This window comes from Neofelis nebulosa, chromosome 2, assembly GCF_028018385.1.
Source record: "Neofelis nebulosa isolate mNeoNeb1 chromosome 2, mNeoNeb1.pri, whole genome shotgun sequence".
Lineage (NCBI taxonomy): Eukaryota > Metazoa > Chordata > Mammalia > Carnivora > Felidae > Neofelis > Neofelis nebulosa.
The window spans coordinates 98,056,806-98,073,794 of NC_080783.1; the positions used below are offsets into that span (position 1 = coordinate 98,056,806).

The window sequence follows — 16,989 nt, forward strand, 5'->3', positions numbered from 1 at the left end:
GGGGCATGGTTTATTTTGTCACTGCGTGTGTCATTGGGGGCGCCGGTTAGTCCTCAAGGCTTCCATAGTTGACATTCACACTTCATGTTCCTGAAAACCATTCCCTGAGGCGGAGTTGGGTGGTTTCATCTGCACGTTGGGTTCTGCTGCCTCAAGACTCAATTGCTGGGGCTTGGAGTCTGGCTCGGCCCCCTTCTGGAAAGTGCTCAAGTAAACCTTGTTAGTTCTTGCAGAGGAACTGCACCGGGAAGCGGTGAAGATGAGGGGGCGGCGCGCCGAGCGAGCGCTGTCCGCAGCAGAGGTGACGCGGGAACGCAGGTGTTTGCTGTGGTTGGCGTGCGGCAGCGTCAGGCGGCAGCGGAGCACCTGCACGAACACCCTGCGGAACTGCTGCGAGGACACGTTGTACAGGAGCGGGTTGATGACCGAGCTCAGGTAGAAGAAGGTGTCGGAGAAGGGGAGGAGGATCATGTACGCCCGGAAGTAGGACTTTGTCCAGTCGTGCTTGGGTTTGGCTGCGGCCATAATCCTCCGCACCTGGTTAGGCATCCAGCAGACAGCCAAGGTCACAACAATCAGCCCTGAGCAGGCAAAAGGAGAGACCGACACAAACAGCATGAGAACAACAATCAAAGCCACAAAATATTTAGCTCCCCAGCTCTGTGCTTACTGGCCAGGAAATGCTACCAATTTTTCAGTGTTGTGCTCGACTGCTTCTTTTGCCACTAGCAAAAAAGAATCGAACAGTGTGTTTCAAGGCTGGGGGAGTTGACTGTGTTAAAGACCATTAAATGCTTTCGACTATTTATGCATACCTTTTGATGGCTGTTCATTAAAAAAAAAATGTTTTCATTGTTGTGTATCCAGAAAGCATTTTATATAGTCCAGTAAAATCTGTCATTTTGTTTTAAGGAAATAGATGTATACCCTATGTCGTATCAGGTGAAACAATATTTGTATTTCAAAGAATGTCTACATAAAGACAACCCAGTGATATTTTCAAGACAAATGGAAACGGTGTCCCTTGTAACAAAGAAGCATATTTAGTGACACTGACTTTGCATTCAATTTCAAGGGACACAAAACTGGGAATAGCCTGTCACTGAGAATGGTTTTTGAACATGTCTACTCCGTGCAGTGTGCACACTTGTAATTCTCATGCTCCTATCTGCAACAGCACCCTGTTTTTAGAAATTTTTAGTTATATCGTCTATTCACCCTCATGGGGGAAAAAGACCATTACCCACAGACAACAGATCTAAAACCCCCTTAAAGTTTAGCCAGTAGAGTGCTCATTGCCTGTGGCACTGAACTACGGTAAATGATCACGCCCTAAAGGGACACCACTTGGTGACCCCATGAGATCAAAAGTTGACTGAATGGACATGTTTGCATGTCCACAAGTTTGCTTTCCAACTTACACCATCTCTATTTCTATGACCTCTGACAGAGCAAAGGAGCATTTATCTACAGTGACAAAACATCTAAGAAAAGGAAGATCAGGAATCTGCACATTTGCTCTTTGCTCTGAAGCCAACACACCAGAAAGTAAGTTCCTATGTGGAGAGCTGGGATCTTAAAGCTGTATTTTGGATTGTCAGAAATACTTCCTCCATTTCCTGAATTTGATTACTATAATAAGGAAAATTCATTCACGTTTTGAACTTTTGTATTTTCTAGGAAACCACAAGGAAGCAATGGTTGACAATAATCCCTTTCTGCCTCTGATCCATAGTAAATATTTCATTGATAAATGCTCCAGGAAAACCAGCCATGTCTATGCAACCAGGGTTCGCCCTCCCACACACTCACCTGAGCATGCCCTACCTGGTAGCTGAGCAGCCCTAGGTATGTTCTCCGCCCCGGAAATAACCCAGTTCCCTGAACAAATCCTCCACAAATCCCAGCTGTCAGCAAAGAAGGTTCTGGAAACTCTGCTCCCCTGATCATTTCTAAGCGTTTCTCTTGTCAACCCTCAGCCCAAGCTGGAAACACAAACTTACTTGCTTATCTCTTTCCTTTGTGTTTGCTTCCCTGAGAACATAAGTCTAAAAATACAATGAGCAAAGTAATGTATTGATCTGATGAAAAAGCAAAAAAAAAAAAAAAAAAAATCACCTTAAGTCAAGAGTATATTCTGAATCAGCTAGTTATAGCTGCTGGAAGGGAACAAAAATCATCATTTTTCTGTGTTTAAATACTTGCACAAGGAAGCGGGGGCTTTTTTCCTCCCACTGCCTTGCGAAGCAAGGATGCTTCCAGACGTGTACTTTTCGAAGTGGGTTCATAAGTTACTTCTCCTTGTTTTTAGCAGAAGCAGTTCTGACTGAAAGGTTCATCTCATTAACTGAAGCAGCTGGGAAGCTTCCCCTACGTAGGGAAGCTATATGTCTTCACAAAGGTTTAAGTTCTCTTCTCTACCACTGCATTTCAGATCAGTACAACCATCTTAATCTGAAGACGTATTTCCCAGAATATGGAAATTGAGCACAGGATTTTAGGTGTGTCTTATGATCCCCTGTGGGAGGCCATACTTCAGGCAGCAAGAATCTAGCAAGGGGACAAGAACCCACTTGTACGTACTCTGGTTGAACACAGCATCACTTTTCAAGCCCAGGGAAGAAAGGCAGTGAGGAAAGGGGCCAGGGCTGTGGGGCAAGTTACAAAGTCGTTATTTTTATGTCCTTTCTTTGGCCCTCTCCTATGTGCGTGACCCTTATGCTGGTTACCTTCACCCCCTACACCCGGCATCAGTTGTCCTTGACTGGCCTTCCTGTCTAAAGAAGCAGAGTGCAGTAAAAAGCAAGACCAAATATCTTGGGTATGAGGAAAGGCAGAAGACCAGATGAAGAGTTGTAGCTTGATTTGTCGTTTTAGCCAGGATAAAATATTTGCTCTGAAATCGAAATGAGCTCGTCCATAAATGGGAGGTAACTTACTCTAAACAAGTTGCTGAAAATAGGGAACCAGACCCAAGATTCTCCAGTGACGAGGAAAGGGGAAATCTCTGCTTTCTGGGTGTAGAGTAGCAAGGTAGGATAGCAAATATGAACTTGGAGAACAAGAGAGGAGAAATTGAGTTAGAAATCCACAGAGGTTAACAATTAAGCATCAGAAAGGTCTTGACACATAACCAGGAATAATGTATTGAGTGTTCCCTCTGCCAGGTTCTGTGCTAAGCACTCTGTGTTTATTTCCTATGTGTTTCTCACTTCTGATAATCATCTGGTGAGATCAAAGCTGTCATTATCTTCATTGTACAGGGGAAGAAGTTGTGTCTCAGGTTAGTTAGTCCGAACCTGAGGTTAGGTTAGTCCTAGCCCACATCCTATAGCTAGGACACAGGCTTGCTAGGCTCCAAAAGCCATTATACATCTGTGTTTTTTTTGAACGACACAGTATTGTTTCTCCTTTTTTCCATTTGAAAAATACAGAAAATGCAGGCAAGTAAATATGAGTCATAATTCCACCCTGTAAAATGGATGTAAAACAGCACTGACCATTAGAAATACAATGTAAGCTACGGTGGTGGCTTACAACCTAAAATTTTGAGTAGTCACATTCAGAAAGTAGAAAAACAGGGTAAATCTATTTTAATATGTTTCTTAACCCTCCCACCACAACTAGAGGTGGGAAAAAGGGCTGGTGTCTTTCCTCCTTGCTTTGAAACATAATTTTGTTCTAGGAAAATGGAGGATTAGGCATACAGGCACCCACCACAGGTACTTGTGACATGTGCCTCCATGGGTCATGTAATAGAAGTTAGCCTCTGGTGGGAAGCAAGGGGGAACAAACCAGCCCCCTTGTAAAATTTGTCATTTTATAAGGTAATGGCTCACTTTTACATTTGGGGGAAAAAAAGTGCATTGAGATGACATTGAGACTGTCGTGTCCCAGGTAATTTTTTATTAGGTTGTGTGCAACTAGTTCAGCTCTAGTCCCAGCTACTCTGAGACAAAGCTTTAAAATCATACATTCATGCCTTAATAGAGTATATTAAAGATTTGACTAAATTTATGTTTGGCTGCATTCGATTTGGACTTACACTTGGAAAAATCTATAATGCTTTGGTCTGTATGGTATGTGCAGCCCACAGTTAAAAACAACTTTACTATGAACTTGAATGAAGATCAGTGAACTGAACCCAGTCATGTTAAGTCGGCAAACTGTTTTAACTATATTATTGATAGATCTGTATTATATTGAAGACAGCCTTGCCCTCTGGGTAAGAAATACCTTCATAGCTTATCTGTTTTTCTACATGAAGTACTTCCATTTGTCCTCCGTGATCACTACGCTAAAATGACAGGTGCCATTAGACGATGACACAGATTTATTCTCGGCAAAGTAATGTTGTTTAAAAAACAGAAGTAATAGAGATGGCCAACAACATGTCATACTAGCATTTGAGTCAGCCTGCATGGTTTCATCTGCGGAAAACGTGAAGCTATGCCACCTGGAATGTGGCAACATTCTTAACATCTGACTCTGGGCTCCGTTTTCTCCCTTCTAAACCTTTCCAGTGCAGGAAGCTGTTCCTGTGATCCCGAGTTCACCTTAGAGTCATCGGAGAATGGGAGAGCAGGTCTCCCATGGAAACTCGGCCCAGAACCCCTGTCTTACAAATGATGGAATTGAGGCTGATTCACCCAAGATCTCCAAAGGCAGAGTGGCATGACTCTCTCTACCTCTTGTCTTATGGCTCAGAACATGGGATTTGACTTTTGATTGATAAACAAGCCTATCATTCTATTTTCTTTATGTTTATTTAATTATTTTGGAGAGAGGGAGAGAGAGAGAGATTCCCAAGCAGGCTCCACGCTGTCAGCATAGAGCCCAGTGCAGGCCTCGCTCCCACAAACCGTGAGATCATGACCTGAGCCCAAATCAAGAATTACACACTCAACCAGCTGAGCCACGGGGCACCCCCATCATTTTACCTAAATGTAGTTTTCTTCACTCCAGTTTTAGGCCCAAATGCTGGCCATCCCCCATCTGGAATGCAATGCAAGGCAGGCCAACCTCAGATCCTAGCTAAAGTCAGCACAACACCTGCTCTGTACACTGTCTGGACTCAGTTTTAGGACCAGGTTCCTCAAAAAACAGGCACACAACAAAGCCCTGGAGCACATATTTTCCCCCTTTTAAAGGAAGGTGAAATGTAGCTTTCCCCAAAGGGAGCTGAAGCATGTTTGGAAAACAAGGTATGACTCCAGGTTACGACCTTGCGATCAAGCTGATAAGGACTCCATGTATCCATCAGACTGTCCATCTTACGTGAGTACCTGCTAGAAAAGAATACTTAGCTTCCTAAATACTGAGCTTCCAAAAATCTCAGGAAATTCCATCTTTATCCAGCCAAGGTAGTTTGTGTGATTTGAATCACAAAGATTTGCTTTTCCACTTGGTGTTAGGGTCCCATTTTACTGAATTATTGAAGCCGTGGGATACAGAGGAGGTTGTAGAGAATGATTTAGGTTTTCTGTGTTTAGCATAGATTCTCCATCTCTTCTTGCCCCAATAGTCCACTTCTCTCTGTGACCACAGTGAGCAGGAGTTAGTGATCTCCCCTGTCCCCCCCCCCCCCCCCGCCCCGCTAATTCAAGTTCTCTGGACTTTACTCACTCAGCAACCATCTCCTGATTAGCTGGGGCCTATTACAGACCCTTTCTTAAGCACTAGTGATTAAAGGCTGGGGAGGAAGAGGCAGCCACAGCCAGGTGACTGCTTGCCAAGGGTCGTGAGAGCTATCTGGGTACAGTTTTATGGAAGCAAAGAGCTGGTTGACCCTCCCATGGGGGGTGAACGCTCAGGAAATTAAAGGAGAGTCAGAGGTAGCCTGCAAAGGGGCACCCAGGCAAAAACACAGCATGAGCAAGGGATGGAAGACTGTAATAGCAGCTGACTCTGCCAGCTTCCAGAGCCAGAACAACATGAAGGGTGGGTAGAGACTGTGGGAAATGAGGCCCATTAGAGAACACTCCATCAGATTTTGTGAACAATAAATCAACTAGCATATAGTAGGATGAGGAACAGCTGCCTGTGAAGAGACATTTAAATAGCAATTGTCAGTGGAAAGTAAGCATATGGTTAGTTGAATGAAGAGCTAGGGAAAGACAAATACATCCAATAAAAGGTTTTAGCACTTACTCAATTTATATCTTTGTGTTTGCCAATCTGCTTCTGCTAGCCAGTTTGAGACATTGATCTCACTGACTTTGTCCCATCCAAGGAGCCCCAGTCAGCACCAACCTTGGTTTAGTCTCTAATCTCTGAAACAGTGGCTCTCAAAGCAGGGTTCCTGGAACAGCAGCCTTAGCACCTCTTTGGAACTTGTTAGAAATACACATTTTAGGCCCCAACCCAGATCGACTAAATGAGAGACTGAGAGTGGAGCCTAGCAGTCTGGAATTAACAAGCCCACCTGTTGATTCTGATGTTTACCCCAATTTGAGAACTTATCTAAGACAACCCCAAGTTGAGGTGGAGCCTGGGTTCTCAGGCATTTGTGGTTCTATCACTATCACATTGGCCACCTTTTGAAGCATCCCATTTTCCTGAGTGCAGACTGAACTCATAATAACCGAGACCCCCTTCCCTCATTCCTGAGCACTGCCCTTGCCTTGGTCCTACCTTTCTTCTTTTTCTTCTTTCTCCCCTCCATCTTTTCCTAAGGTCACCATAAACCAGGCCATATACAGCCCTTGTCCACCCACACTGCCCACCCACACTTTCTCTCCTTCTCCATTACTTTCTAGGATGGCTTTGAGAAGGTGATTCCATCAGGAGCAGGCAAGTTCCTAACAGCTAAAAGGTGGCTTCCTGGATGGGTGGTCACCATGCACTGCTAGGGCTTGCCAAAGGAAATCTGAGAGGCTTTGGAAGCAATGCTGATGGGATGTGAGGGACCTGGGTGTTGGCCAAGCACTGGACATACCCCCACTGGGAGCCCACTCCACATCCCATGCCCTCTGACCCTGCCAGGGCTTGCCTGGATACTTGCAGTCACTTTTCCAGTTACTAGTCAGCTTAGTGATTATTGTTTAAACCCATCTGCCTCTTGCACCCTTTCCTATTGAAAAATTTTGTTTAGAAGAAGACTAAAAAGCTGTTAGAATTTGTTTTCAGAGAAGGGCACAGGCCACAACTTTAAAATGATGTAAAGGCCACAGATGGCCGCTTCTGTCCATGAAGACAGATGGTTTGATGTCCCGTCTTTGCCCCAGCTACTTGATGGAGCCTATGAAAGGACTCTGTCCCCATTGTGGCTCCAGCCACCATGTGGAGGCCAGAGACCCAGATTCCAAAATGGCCTTCAATTTGCTAAGAATTACATCCATCTCATTCTGCTCTACAAGCTTCAGGACAAGGAAAAACCTATATAAATCGCTACAATCGCAAATATATATTTCTAAAACAAGCCCTGCTGTCTGGGAGCTGTAGGACAGCCACATGCACTCAAAGTAAACAGCATTTAGGGTCAGCGTGGTGGTTTAGTGCCTCTATTCATTTATGAATGCATGCTAAATGATCAACTGGAATCCACTGAATAAATATTTTTCTATGTGGATCTCAATTGTATGCAGCTGTGTGGCTTTCTATGTAAAGAATCTATTCTGAATCTACTGATGGTTAAGTCCCCATGGGTGGTGTAGCTACAAACGCCAAAAGCTGTTCCTCAGCAAGACAGATGAAGGCAAATGCTTCTTGCCTCGTAACACACAGCACAGGAGTGGGTGGTGGGAACCAGGGCCATGATGCCCTCTAAGCCTGTGGGATGGCCAGGCTGCCCTTCAATGGATCAGCTCATTCCCACTCACATACCTGGGCCATGTCACTTATAAACACTCATCAATTTTTATGGCTGAAAGCCTGCCATTTTTAATGGAATTTAGTTTCCTGCAAATGGTAGAGAAAGCCTCAGAATGCTAGCACTCAAGAAACTTAAGAGCTGAGTGTACTGGTGAACCAGCAGAATCCCCAGCAAAGTGGATGAGGAGCCTCAATTCACACAGCCTCGGAGTCCAAAACAGGGCCTCTCAGTCTGATGATGTCTGCACTGGCCACGACCTCCCCTCAGAACCCACAAAAACCACACAGCCCTTGGGTAAAGCTGCACTCAGCCAAGAGTTCAGCAGAGGCAACACGGGCATTCTGGGAGTGTGGAGACCAGCCAAAGTGCCTGCATATCTCCCCCTGCATCTCTCGTTCCCTGCTCATGCCCCCTCGGTACAGCACAACAGACAGAGACCCTGGGAGAACTGTGTTGAGTGCCTATGACTGAGGCAGGCCAGGCCCAGGTGAGGCAAGCAGCCCCTTAGTGTGTCTTTCCTAGACTCCAAGACTCTGCACCTGCCTGGGCCCAGACCACATCTTCCCCACCCTCTGCTCTTTGTTCTCCTGTGTCCCTTCCTCCCTCCACACCTCCTTTCCCCCCACTGCCTATGCTTTGCCCAGCTCTTATTCTACAAGTTTCTGCTTAGTGTTACTGCCTCCAGGAAGCCTTCCTGTCTCCACAAGGCTCTGTCAAGTTTCTACTACAGGTTCACCAGCATCTTTTACTCCTGTCCCTGTCATCATAACAATACAGCATAAATGAGACCATCGACTCCATGGGGGCAGGATGCCCCATCTTCACTGTTGTATCCTCAGCACACAACAGAAAACTACATACTGATTGTTCCATCAACATTTGTGGGGGACAGGCCAAGTGTTGGAGGTTCCAGGTGTTGGAGTGTATTCTGATATACACACAATCAATCTGAAGCTACCTTCTCTGACCAGAGGGGTCAGTACTAATTCTCCTAACACAGAGTCTGGTGCCTTCATGCTTCCAATCCCCCATCCCCAGGTGAAGAGAAGTAGACAGTAGGAATTGCATGAAGGGATAACTTTCTCATTTAAGCAAGACAAGAACCTCCAAGCCCAAGAAAGAGGGGTTGAAGAATTTTGAGTCTGACCAAGGCCTTCAGGGGTCAACAGTTTTAGTGTCCCACCCCACTGTGCTAACTAGCCAATCCCTGGATGATCTACACTAAAAATGTGTTTCTTGCCCAATCTCTTTCCAAGATGGCCTGAGGGTCAGCCCGTTAAACAGGTTATAGAAAAGCCACATTTACCAAGAGAGGAGCTAGAGGACATTCATTTGTCCCAAAATAATGTGATAAATCATGGCCCCCATGAAGATGCTACAAGTCTTTGTCAGAGAAGCTGCAGGCCAAGACTCAAAGCCTAAGGGTTGAGGTGTGCAGTCAACCTGATAACTTGGAGATGAAGAGAAAGCACCTAGAAGAGCATTTGGTCAATGTGGTGAGACTTTCTATGTTACATGCTGTGTGGCCCCAGGGGAATGCAGTCCTGCAGTTATAACCCTCAATTTCCACTGGGACACAACTTGGTCACAGAGGCAGAGGATCTGGGGAGAGAACACAAGGAAGGTCAAACTACCTCCCCTCCTGCTCTATGCAGGAGCTAATGTTCCAATAGTGTATTTCCTGGCACCTCTGCCTTTGCTTCCATCCAACCTGGGCAACTCCACCCACCAAGGAATGCCCATCTTTCCTCTCTAAAGCTCAGGCTTCTTATCTACAAAATGGATCTAAGAACAACTGCTGGGATGATGAAATGTGGCAATAAAGTGCTAAATGCAGTGCTTGCTGCCAGACAAGGGCTTTTTGTAGTTATGACCATGAGCACCTCCATCATCATCTCCACCTCTACCAACCATCCTCACCTCTGCCACCACTATCTCCATCATCTCCTCTACAGTCATCATCTCCACCTCCACCCCATCACCCTCTCTGCCACCACTTCCACCATCATCACTGGCTCCATCACCTCCTCTACTGCCATCACTTCCAGATAGCTCCCAGCGATCAGAGATCCAGGGGAAGGCTGCCTAGATCCACCAGATCTCAGACACCTTCTGATCCTTAACTTATAGATAGAGCCCAGAATGATTCCATGACTTTAGCAGGGTTGTCCTGCTCATCAGTAGCAGAGAGATAACCAGGACTTATGTCTCCTCATTTCCCAGTCAAAGTTCTTTCCAGTACTTAGGTTTAAAGATTCTGTCACTCTGCTCTGTAACTCTGAATCACTTATCCCTTCCTCAATAGCTATATATGGGTATTTGTGGTTTCAAGAAGAGAGTCAATGAGTAGAGGCCATAATAAAGGAAACAACTAACAGAAGGCAAGTTTAAAGAGAGAGGACAAATTTCAAATCCCAGGAAGACAGGAGCCCTGAGCCCTTCCCCAAGTCCCTGTCTCTGCCCAATTCCTCTCCAGGAGGAATGACAAGTGGCAGGGAGGCTACATGACTGCCTGTTCATCTGGTCACTTCAGCTAAGAATCTCTGCTTCTTTCCTCCATCCTCTACTCCACCCTCCAGCACACATCCCCACCCACACCCAGTGCCCCATGGCCCTGTCACCTCAGGCTAAGCTCTAGTACAGTGGCGGGAGTGAGGGCTGGGATTTGGAGTCAGACTGACCTGGGTTTAAGTTTCAGCCTTGCTATTTACCAGCCGTGTGATCACAGACTTACATCTCTGTGAAATGGGTAAAATAACAGTATCTACTTCATGGAGTTAGTGTAAGAAAAGCTCAAGGACATGCATACACGTGAAGGACTTAGCACAGCAGCACTGCATGAACCACAGCTCCTACTACTCATTACATAATCCCATCAGCTGCCCCAGGGTGAAGGCAATACCAGCTAAAATTAATACAGTGCATATGTATTTCAGACACTCTTCTGAGCACTTGACTTAAACTTGCTCAGTTAAACCTTACACTAAGCCCCACTGGATTGCCACTACTTGACTTTTGTTGCTATTATACAGATAAGGTAAGTGATGGTGTGGATAGGTTAAATTTCTTGCCCAGACTCACACAGCTGGCCAGGACAGGCCAGAAGTTAGACCCAGGCAGCCAGAGTTGGTGTTCTTCATCACCCGGCCCCAGCAGGCTGCCCTCAGCTGCAGGACCCCTCAGGGGGATCAGAGATCAAATGCTTTCTGAGTCCCAAACTCAAATTAAGGTATTTCAATTCAAATGGCCACAAGGTTAAAAATAAATAAGTAAAAATAAACACCCCTTCCCAACACATCTCTCTGATAAGGCATGCTATCAGCTTGAAAGGGCCTTTTTTACATTTAGCATTTTCCGATTATGAAGAGAAAAGCTTGGTGGATTTCAAAGAAACAAACTAGCTTTGAATAGGAGTGTGTCAGGCTAGACTAGAGAAGGTCTGCTTTGGACTGGATTTATGTTATGGAAAGCAAGCACCTCTACCCCACCCCACTCCTATCCACAGCAAGAGTTCTCGAGAAGGATACTTTCCTATGAAGACTCATTTAAATTCAGAGTTAAAGACTACTCTCACCCATCACAGGCTGCCTCTTCCCCTCCTCATAAATACAATCTAAAATTCTGTTTCAAAGTAAATTAGAAAGTAAGTTCAGCTCCCCATTATCTGCTCATATCTTGTAAGTTAGTAAAGAAATTCTGGGAACAATCTATAGCAAAATGCCAGGATAGGAGGCAAAAAAAAAAAAAAAAAAAAAAAGGAATCAGCTGATGGGAGAGATACCAAAAGAGGTTCAGGAAGGAGCTGGGCTTATACTGTGGCTTATTTAGAGCTGAGGGTTCTCAACTGAAAATCAGTAAAGCTCTCGGGGAAGTTGAGGAGATGGTATCAGGCTTCTAAGATAGAGTTTTGTATCAAGAATGATCAGATAAGGATGCCTTCCTGTTAATGATTTGAAAATGAAATTACTGTTGCATGACAGGATAAGAATAAATCCCTCCTGGTAGGTTTTTTCTTTTCATAGGGGCAAAAAAAACTTTGAGGAAATAGCCTTATAGACATGGGAAAATGAAGCGTGAGCTCTCCTATCCGAGTGTAGCAGTAACTGTCTAAGATGCACATTATTATACACACTAAATCCAATCCAGCCCAACAGTAACATCCTGCTTTCATGTTTAAAGCTAGTCCTTATCTGTTATCTCACTTGTCTCTTCCACCTGACCACCAAATGGCAGAGCACCTCTAGATACTGTCCCCAGATCTCTGCCATCTAGAAGGTGGGCACTTCCTCTATGCCTCTACCCTGAAATACCATCTCTATGGATAATGCGATCCCAAGTCAATGTTGCCAGCCTTGGTAGACATCCACAGCCTACTCAACATCAAGGCTTGGATAGCTCATCTGCACCTATAATGAGATATGTTCATCCAACCTGCCCTCCCTCCACTACTCCCAACCTTAATAAACTCTTCCACCACTCACTGAGTTTTTCTAGCTGGAAACCTGAAAGTCTCCCTATTGTATTTCCTCCTCCTTATTCCCATACTCAGTCCCCAAGCCTATCAGTTATACCTCCATCATCTATTCCCTTCTCCCCATCCCATTCCTAATGCGGGCTTCCATTTTCTCATGCCTGGACCAGCTACCTGACTGGTCTTGTTCAAAATCACTCCTGACCAAACCACTCTCCACACGAGCCAGGATCATCTTGTTAAATTAAAAAGTTCACATCACTCCCCTGCTGAAAACTTTCCAATGGCATATTACTGACCTTAGAATAAAGTCCCAAGTCTTTAACAAGTCCTATAGGATCTTACCTGGCTTATTCCTTCGGGCTCTCCTTACACAACCCTCTCTGCTTGCTCTGTCTCCTTACAACACCTGACACTTTCTCATTTCCTAGAGCCAGACAACCCCTTCTGACTCAGAGCCCTTACCCAGCCAGCTTCCCTTCCCCTCATTTTTCTAATTCACATTCATTTTTTAGTCACTGCTAAAAGACTGCTTCTTCCAACAAGCTGAGACTTCCAGTTTAGACCCATGTTTTAAGCCCCCATTGCCCCATACTTCTTGATCACACTCTACATTCTGATGTATTTAACTTGGAATATGTGCCTTTTGTGTCTGTCTTCTCAGCCATGTGAGCTCCATGGGGTTAGAGCTGGGTCTGTCCTATTCTAGGTCTGCAGTGACTGGAACAGCACGTGGCACATAGGCGTGCACAATACCTGAGGGAAAACCTGCCAGGGCTTGCTGCTCCTAACCATGTAGTGAGGTAGATGGGTGGGGGCTGCCATCCCTATTTTTAACTGATAAAAATGGTGACATACATGACACTTAATCGGTTTGATACTGGTTACAAAGAAAATGAGTAAAAGACCGGAAGCTTAAAACCTGGCATCTTCCAACCAAAGATACTCACAAATTTAAGTACATTACTCCAGCATTGTATGTCCATGTCTGTAACCCTCTCTTCCAGAGATGCAGTCCCACACCCATTCCCACAGCTTAGCCCAGGAGACGGAGGCAAGTGCAGGACCTTTCCCAGGATAGACTGAAGATCTGAATCTAACCATTGTCTGCAAGGACCTGCATTAACTGAGCTACACAGTCAAATTTCAGAAACTTGGGCTTTTAGACCCCCCCAAAACCTCAGAGATGACAAAGGAGTTTCCTTTCCTGTAAAATACGTGTGTATCTTAGATTATCTGAGGCCCTTTCCACCTGTGAGACTCTAGTTTAACTTCCCTGTATGCCAGGAGTCTTATCTAAAAAAAAAAATTATGGGTGATCTGAATCACATTTCACAGGGATGTTGTATGAATTAGACAGGATTCTTATACTTTTTAGGATTTCCAGGGATATAAATTCTAAGGATTACAATCATTTCATTATGTAAAGTCCTCAGTGATAGCCAAATGGCTTCACTCCTTCCACTCAGGCTGTGGTCCATGGCATCCCCTGAAGGCTTACTACAAATGCAGAATCTCAGGCCCCAGCACCGACCTGCTGATCAGAATCTGTGTGGCCTGTGCTACAGTGTACAAGCTTCTTAGCATCACTTAGCATCTCGATCTTTCCCCACTTTCCTGCTGCCTGTCCTCTGAGCCTTTTTACCACTCCCCTACTTAGCCCCATACCTTTTCTAATTTCCAAGACATACCAGGTCTTTGCTCACAACAGACTCCAGGAATCTCCTACTTGACCAAGTATTCCCTCCTCTGGGAAAGGCTCCCTGTCCATTCAAAGAGAAGGAACCTCTCCGACCTTGTCCTTGTTTGCACGATAATACACTTTTTTTTAAGTTTATTTATTTATTTTGTAAAAGAGTGCTTGCACACAAGCAGGTGGAGGAGCAGAGAGGGAGGGGAGAGAGAATCCCAAGCAGGCTCCGTGCTCTCAACTGGGTCGATCTCACAAAACAAGAGATCATGACCTGAGCCAAAATCAAGAGTTGGACATTTAACAGACTAAAACACTCAAGCACCCTATAACCACACTACTTTAATGATGAATTTCCATAGCTGGCCTACTGTAATCACTGGAGAGCAAAGGCCATACATATTCCAGACACTGACTCATGCCTAGCATAGCACAATAAGCCCTCAACACATGTTTCTTAAAAGTATGAAAATCTTTAATCCCATTAAAATGTATGCCAAGGTCCTATCCTGAATTTTTGACTAAACTGTAACCCTACTGCACTGATTTCACACACACACACACACCATTTTATTCCTTAGGGAATGGTACTTAGAAAAATGATTTTGGACTTATAGAAGAAAAATCAGATGCCACTTCTCCCAACCTGAGAAGATGCACTTAAAATAGACTGACTCTAGGTTGTTCTAAAACCTGGAGACAGGGCAGGAAGGCACTGGGACAGCTCCATTATTCACCAGGAAGACCACCCAACTGGTCTTGGGTGGATGAAGCACAGGAATCTTCCTCTCTCTTGCCAAAGCCCTGCTTGGGGCCATGTTAGAATCTGCAAATCTCTCAGGCTTTAAGTGGCAACAAGTCTCTGGGCTTATTGTGAGTCTGGCAGAGGCTGAAGAAAGACTCAGGAGACCAAACAGCCCCTCAAGCACACCAGCCCAACCCAGGAAAGGCAGGCTGGAATGCAGAGGGTGGCAGAGGCTTCTGGGCCTCAGCTCTCGAACTCCTCTGAGAACAAGTGCTTCCTAGGGCAAGGCTCTACTTGAGTGTGCACTGGCAGGTCCAGACGGGTGTGGTGAGGAGAGCACATGCTGCAAGACACATCTAAGGTGGGGGGGAAACAAAGCACAAGGGGGATACTGGGGAGTGTGAGGCACTGGCATGGCCTGGAGCAAAGTCCCAATGTGTGTGGAGGGGGTAGGTACACACTGTGGGACACATCTAAGATGGGAGAAAAATCAAAGCACCAGGGGGAGACTAGGTGGTGTGGGGCACCAGCGTGACCTGGTGCATGCTGGGACTGAGCGTGGTCAGAAGCCCCCTTAGGATGTGTCTGCTCAGGCCAGAGCCAGCATGGCCAGGCACCCTTCTTCACCTGATCACAGACTGGTCACACTTGGCTTTGCAGCAACCTTACAGATATGTCCAACCCCACTATACTATAGATGAGGAAAGGGAGGTCCACAGCAGGCAAGAGACTCATCTCAGGTCACAGGGCTGTCCAGCTGCTAGGAAAGGAGCAGGACCTCAGCCCGACCCCTTTCTCCTTTCCTACAGCCCAGACTCTGCCTTTCACTCTGACATTTAGGACTTTCACAGCCTGAGGCACTGAAGCCCCAGTTTAGAAAATAGCACTGTGCATTGATGGTGGTTTTAGGATTAGAACACTTGGCTGATAACTGGGCTCCTTCACTCATGAGTGGTATGATCCTGGGGAGCAAGTAACTTAAACTTCTTGCTATCGTTTCTTTTTATTGCAAATATATATGTATATATGTAATACATATATACATATGTATATATATATATTACATATACATATGTATATATGTATTACATATATACACATATGTATATATATATATATTACATATACATATGTATATATGTATTACATATATATACATATGTATATATGCATATATATGCAAATATATACACATACATATATAGCCAATGGAAATCAGATTATGTGTCAATATTTTGCATATTGTTACTCAATAAATATTATTTCCCTTCTAGGTTTCCTAGAATCCTGGGTTGGAGGGAAAGACAAAGTAATACCATTGCCACCATCCTCCCTGGAACATGGTATTCTGCATACCATTGCACGTGGATTGCATTAACTTTATGGTGAGGTGCCCAACCATTCAACTCAAGTCTCATGTTGTCTACCTGAAGATAGATCTGGTCCCACAGATTAAGGATTCAGTCCTATAAGACTGCCCCCTGCCCCTACTTCAAGATGCCAGTCCCAAGCCCAGGTTGTCACCTGTGCTTCTGACCAACTGGCTATAGATTCAAGGTTCCAATGTCTCTCACCTTGGGTTACATTAATTAGCCAGGGCAGCTAACCAAACTCAGAAATATTTTACTTATTAGATACTAGCTTATTATAAAAAGACGTAACTCAGCAACAGCCAGATGGAAGAGAAGCAGAGGACAAGGTAGAGGGAAAGGACATGGAACTTCCATGCCCTCTCTGGGGCACCACTCTCCTTTTGTTTCCATGTGTTCACCAACCAAGAAACTCTGAATCCCATCCTTTCCAGGTTTTATGGAGGCATGATTGATTGCATCCATCACTGATGGTAATAATTTAATCTGCAGCAGCCCCTCTCTCTTCACAGAGGTGAGAGTAGGACTGCAAGTTCCAATCCTCTAATCACAAAGTTGGTTCTGCTGGCAACCAGCCCCATCAGGAGATGCTTTCCAAAAGTCACCTCATAAACATGACAGAAGATACCTTGATTGCTCTCCTCACTTGACAAATTCCAAAGACCATGTATATTTCTTATAAATCACACTATCACAGGTGGTAAAGTACACATTAGTTTTTCTGTCTGCCTAGAATTAATCTTCCCTCCTTCCAGAAGAGAACCTTGATAGTCCTTTGGGGAACAAATGTCCATCCATGACTCAATCTCTGAAATTCATGTTGGGAGCTGACTCTGTTCTCCAACCCGAAAGGTAGAGAGATAACAAAGGAATGGACAATCAGAGTTACAGTAGCTGATT

At 44.9% G+C, this 16,989-nt stretch overlaps 1 protein-coding gene across 1 annotated transcript in view; it reads right to left on the minus strand.

Moving 5' to 3' along the window:
• Positions 1–36: 36 nt before the first annotated feature.
• GPR39 (G protein-coupled receptor 39) overlaps positions 37–16,989 on the minus strand; it is a 194,475-nt gene continuing 177,522 nt past the window's right edge. The window contains exon 2 of the mRNA XM_058715470.1: positions 37–581. Within this exon, the coding sequence (XP_058571453.1) occupies positions 76–581 (506 nt within the window). The 3' untranslated portion in view covers positions 37–75. The remainder of the gene's footprint in view (positions 582–16,989) is intronic.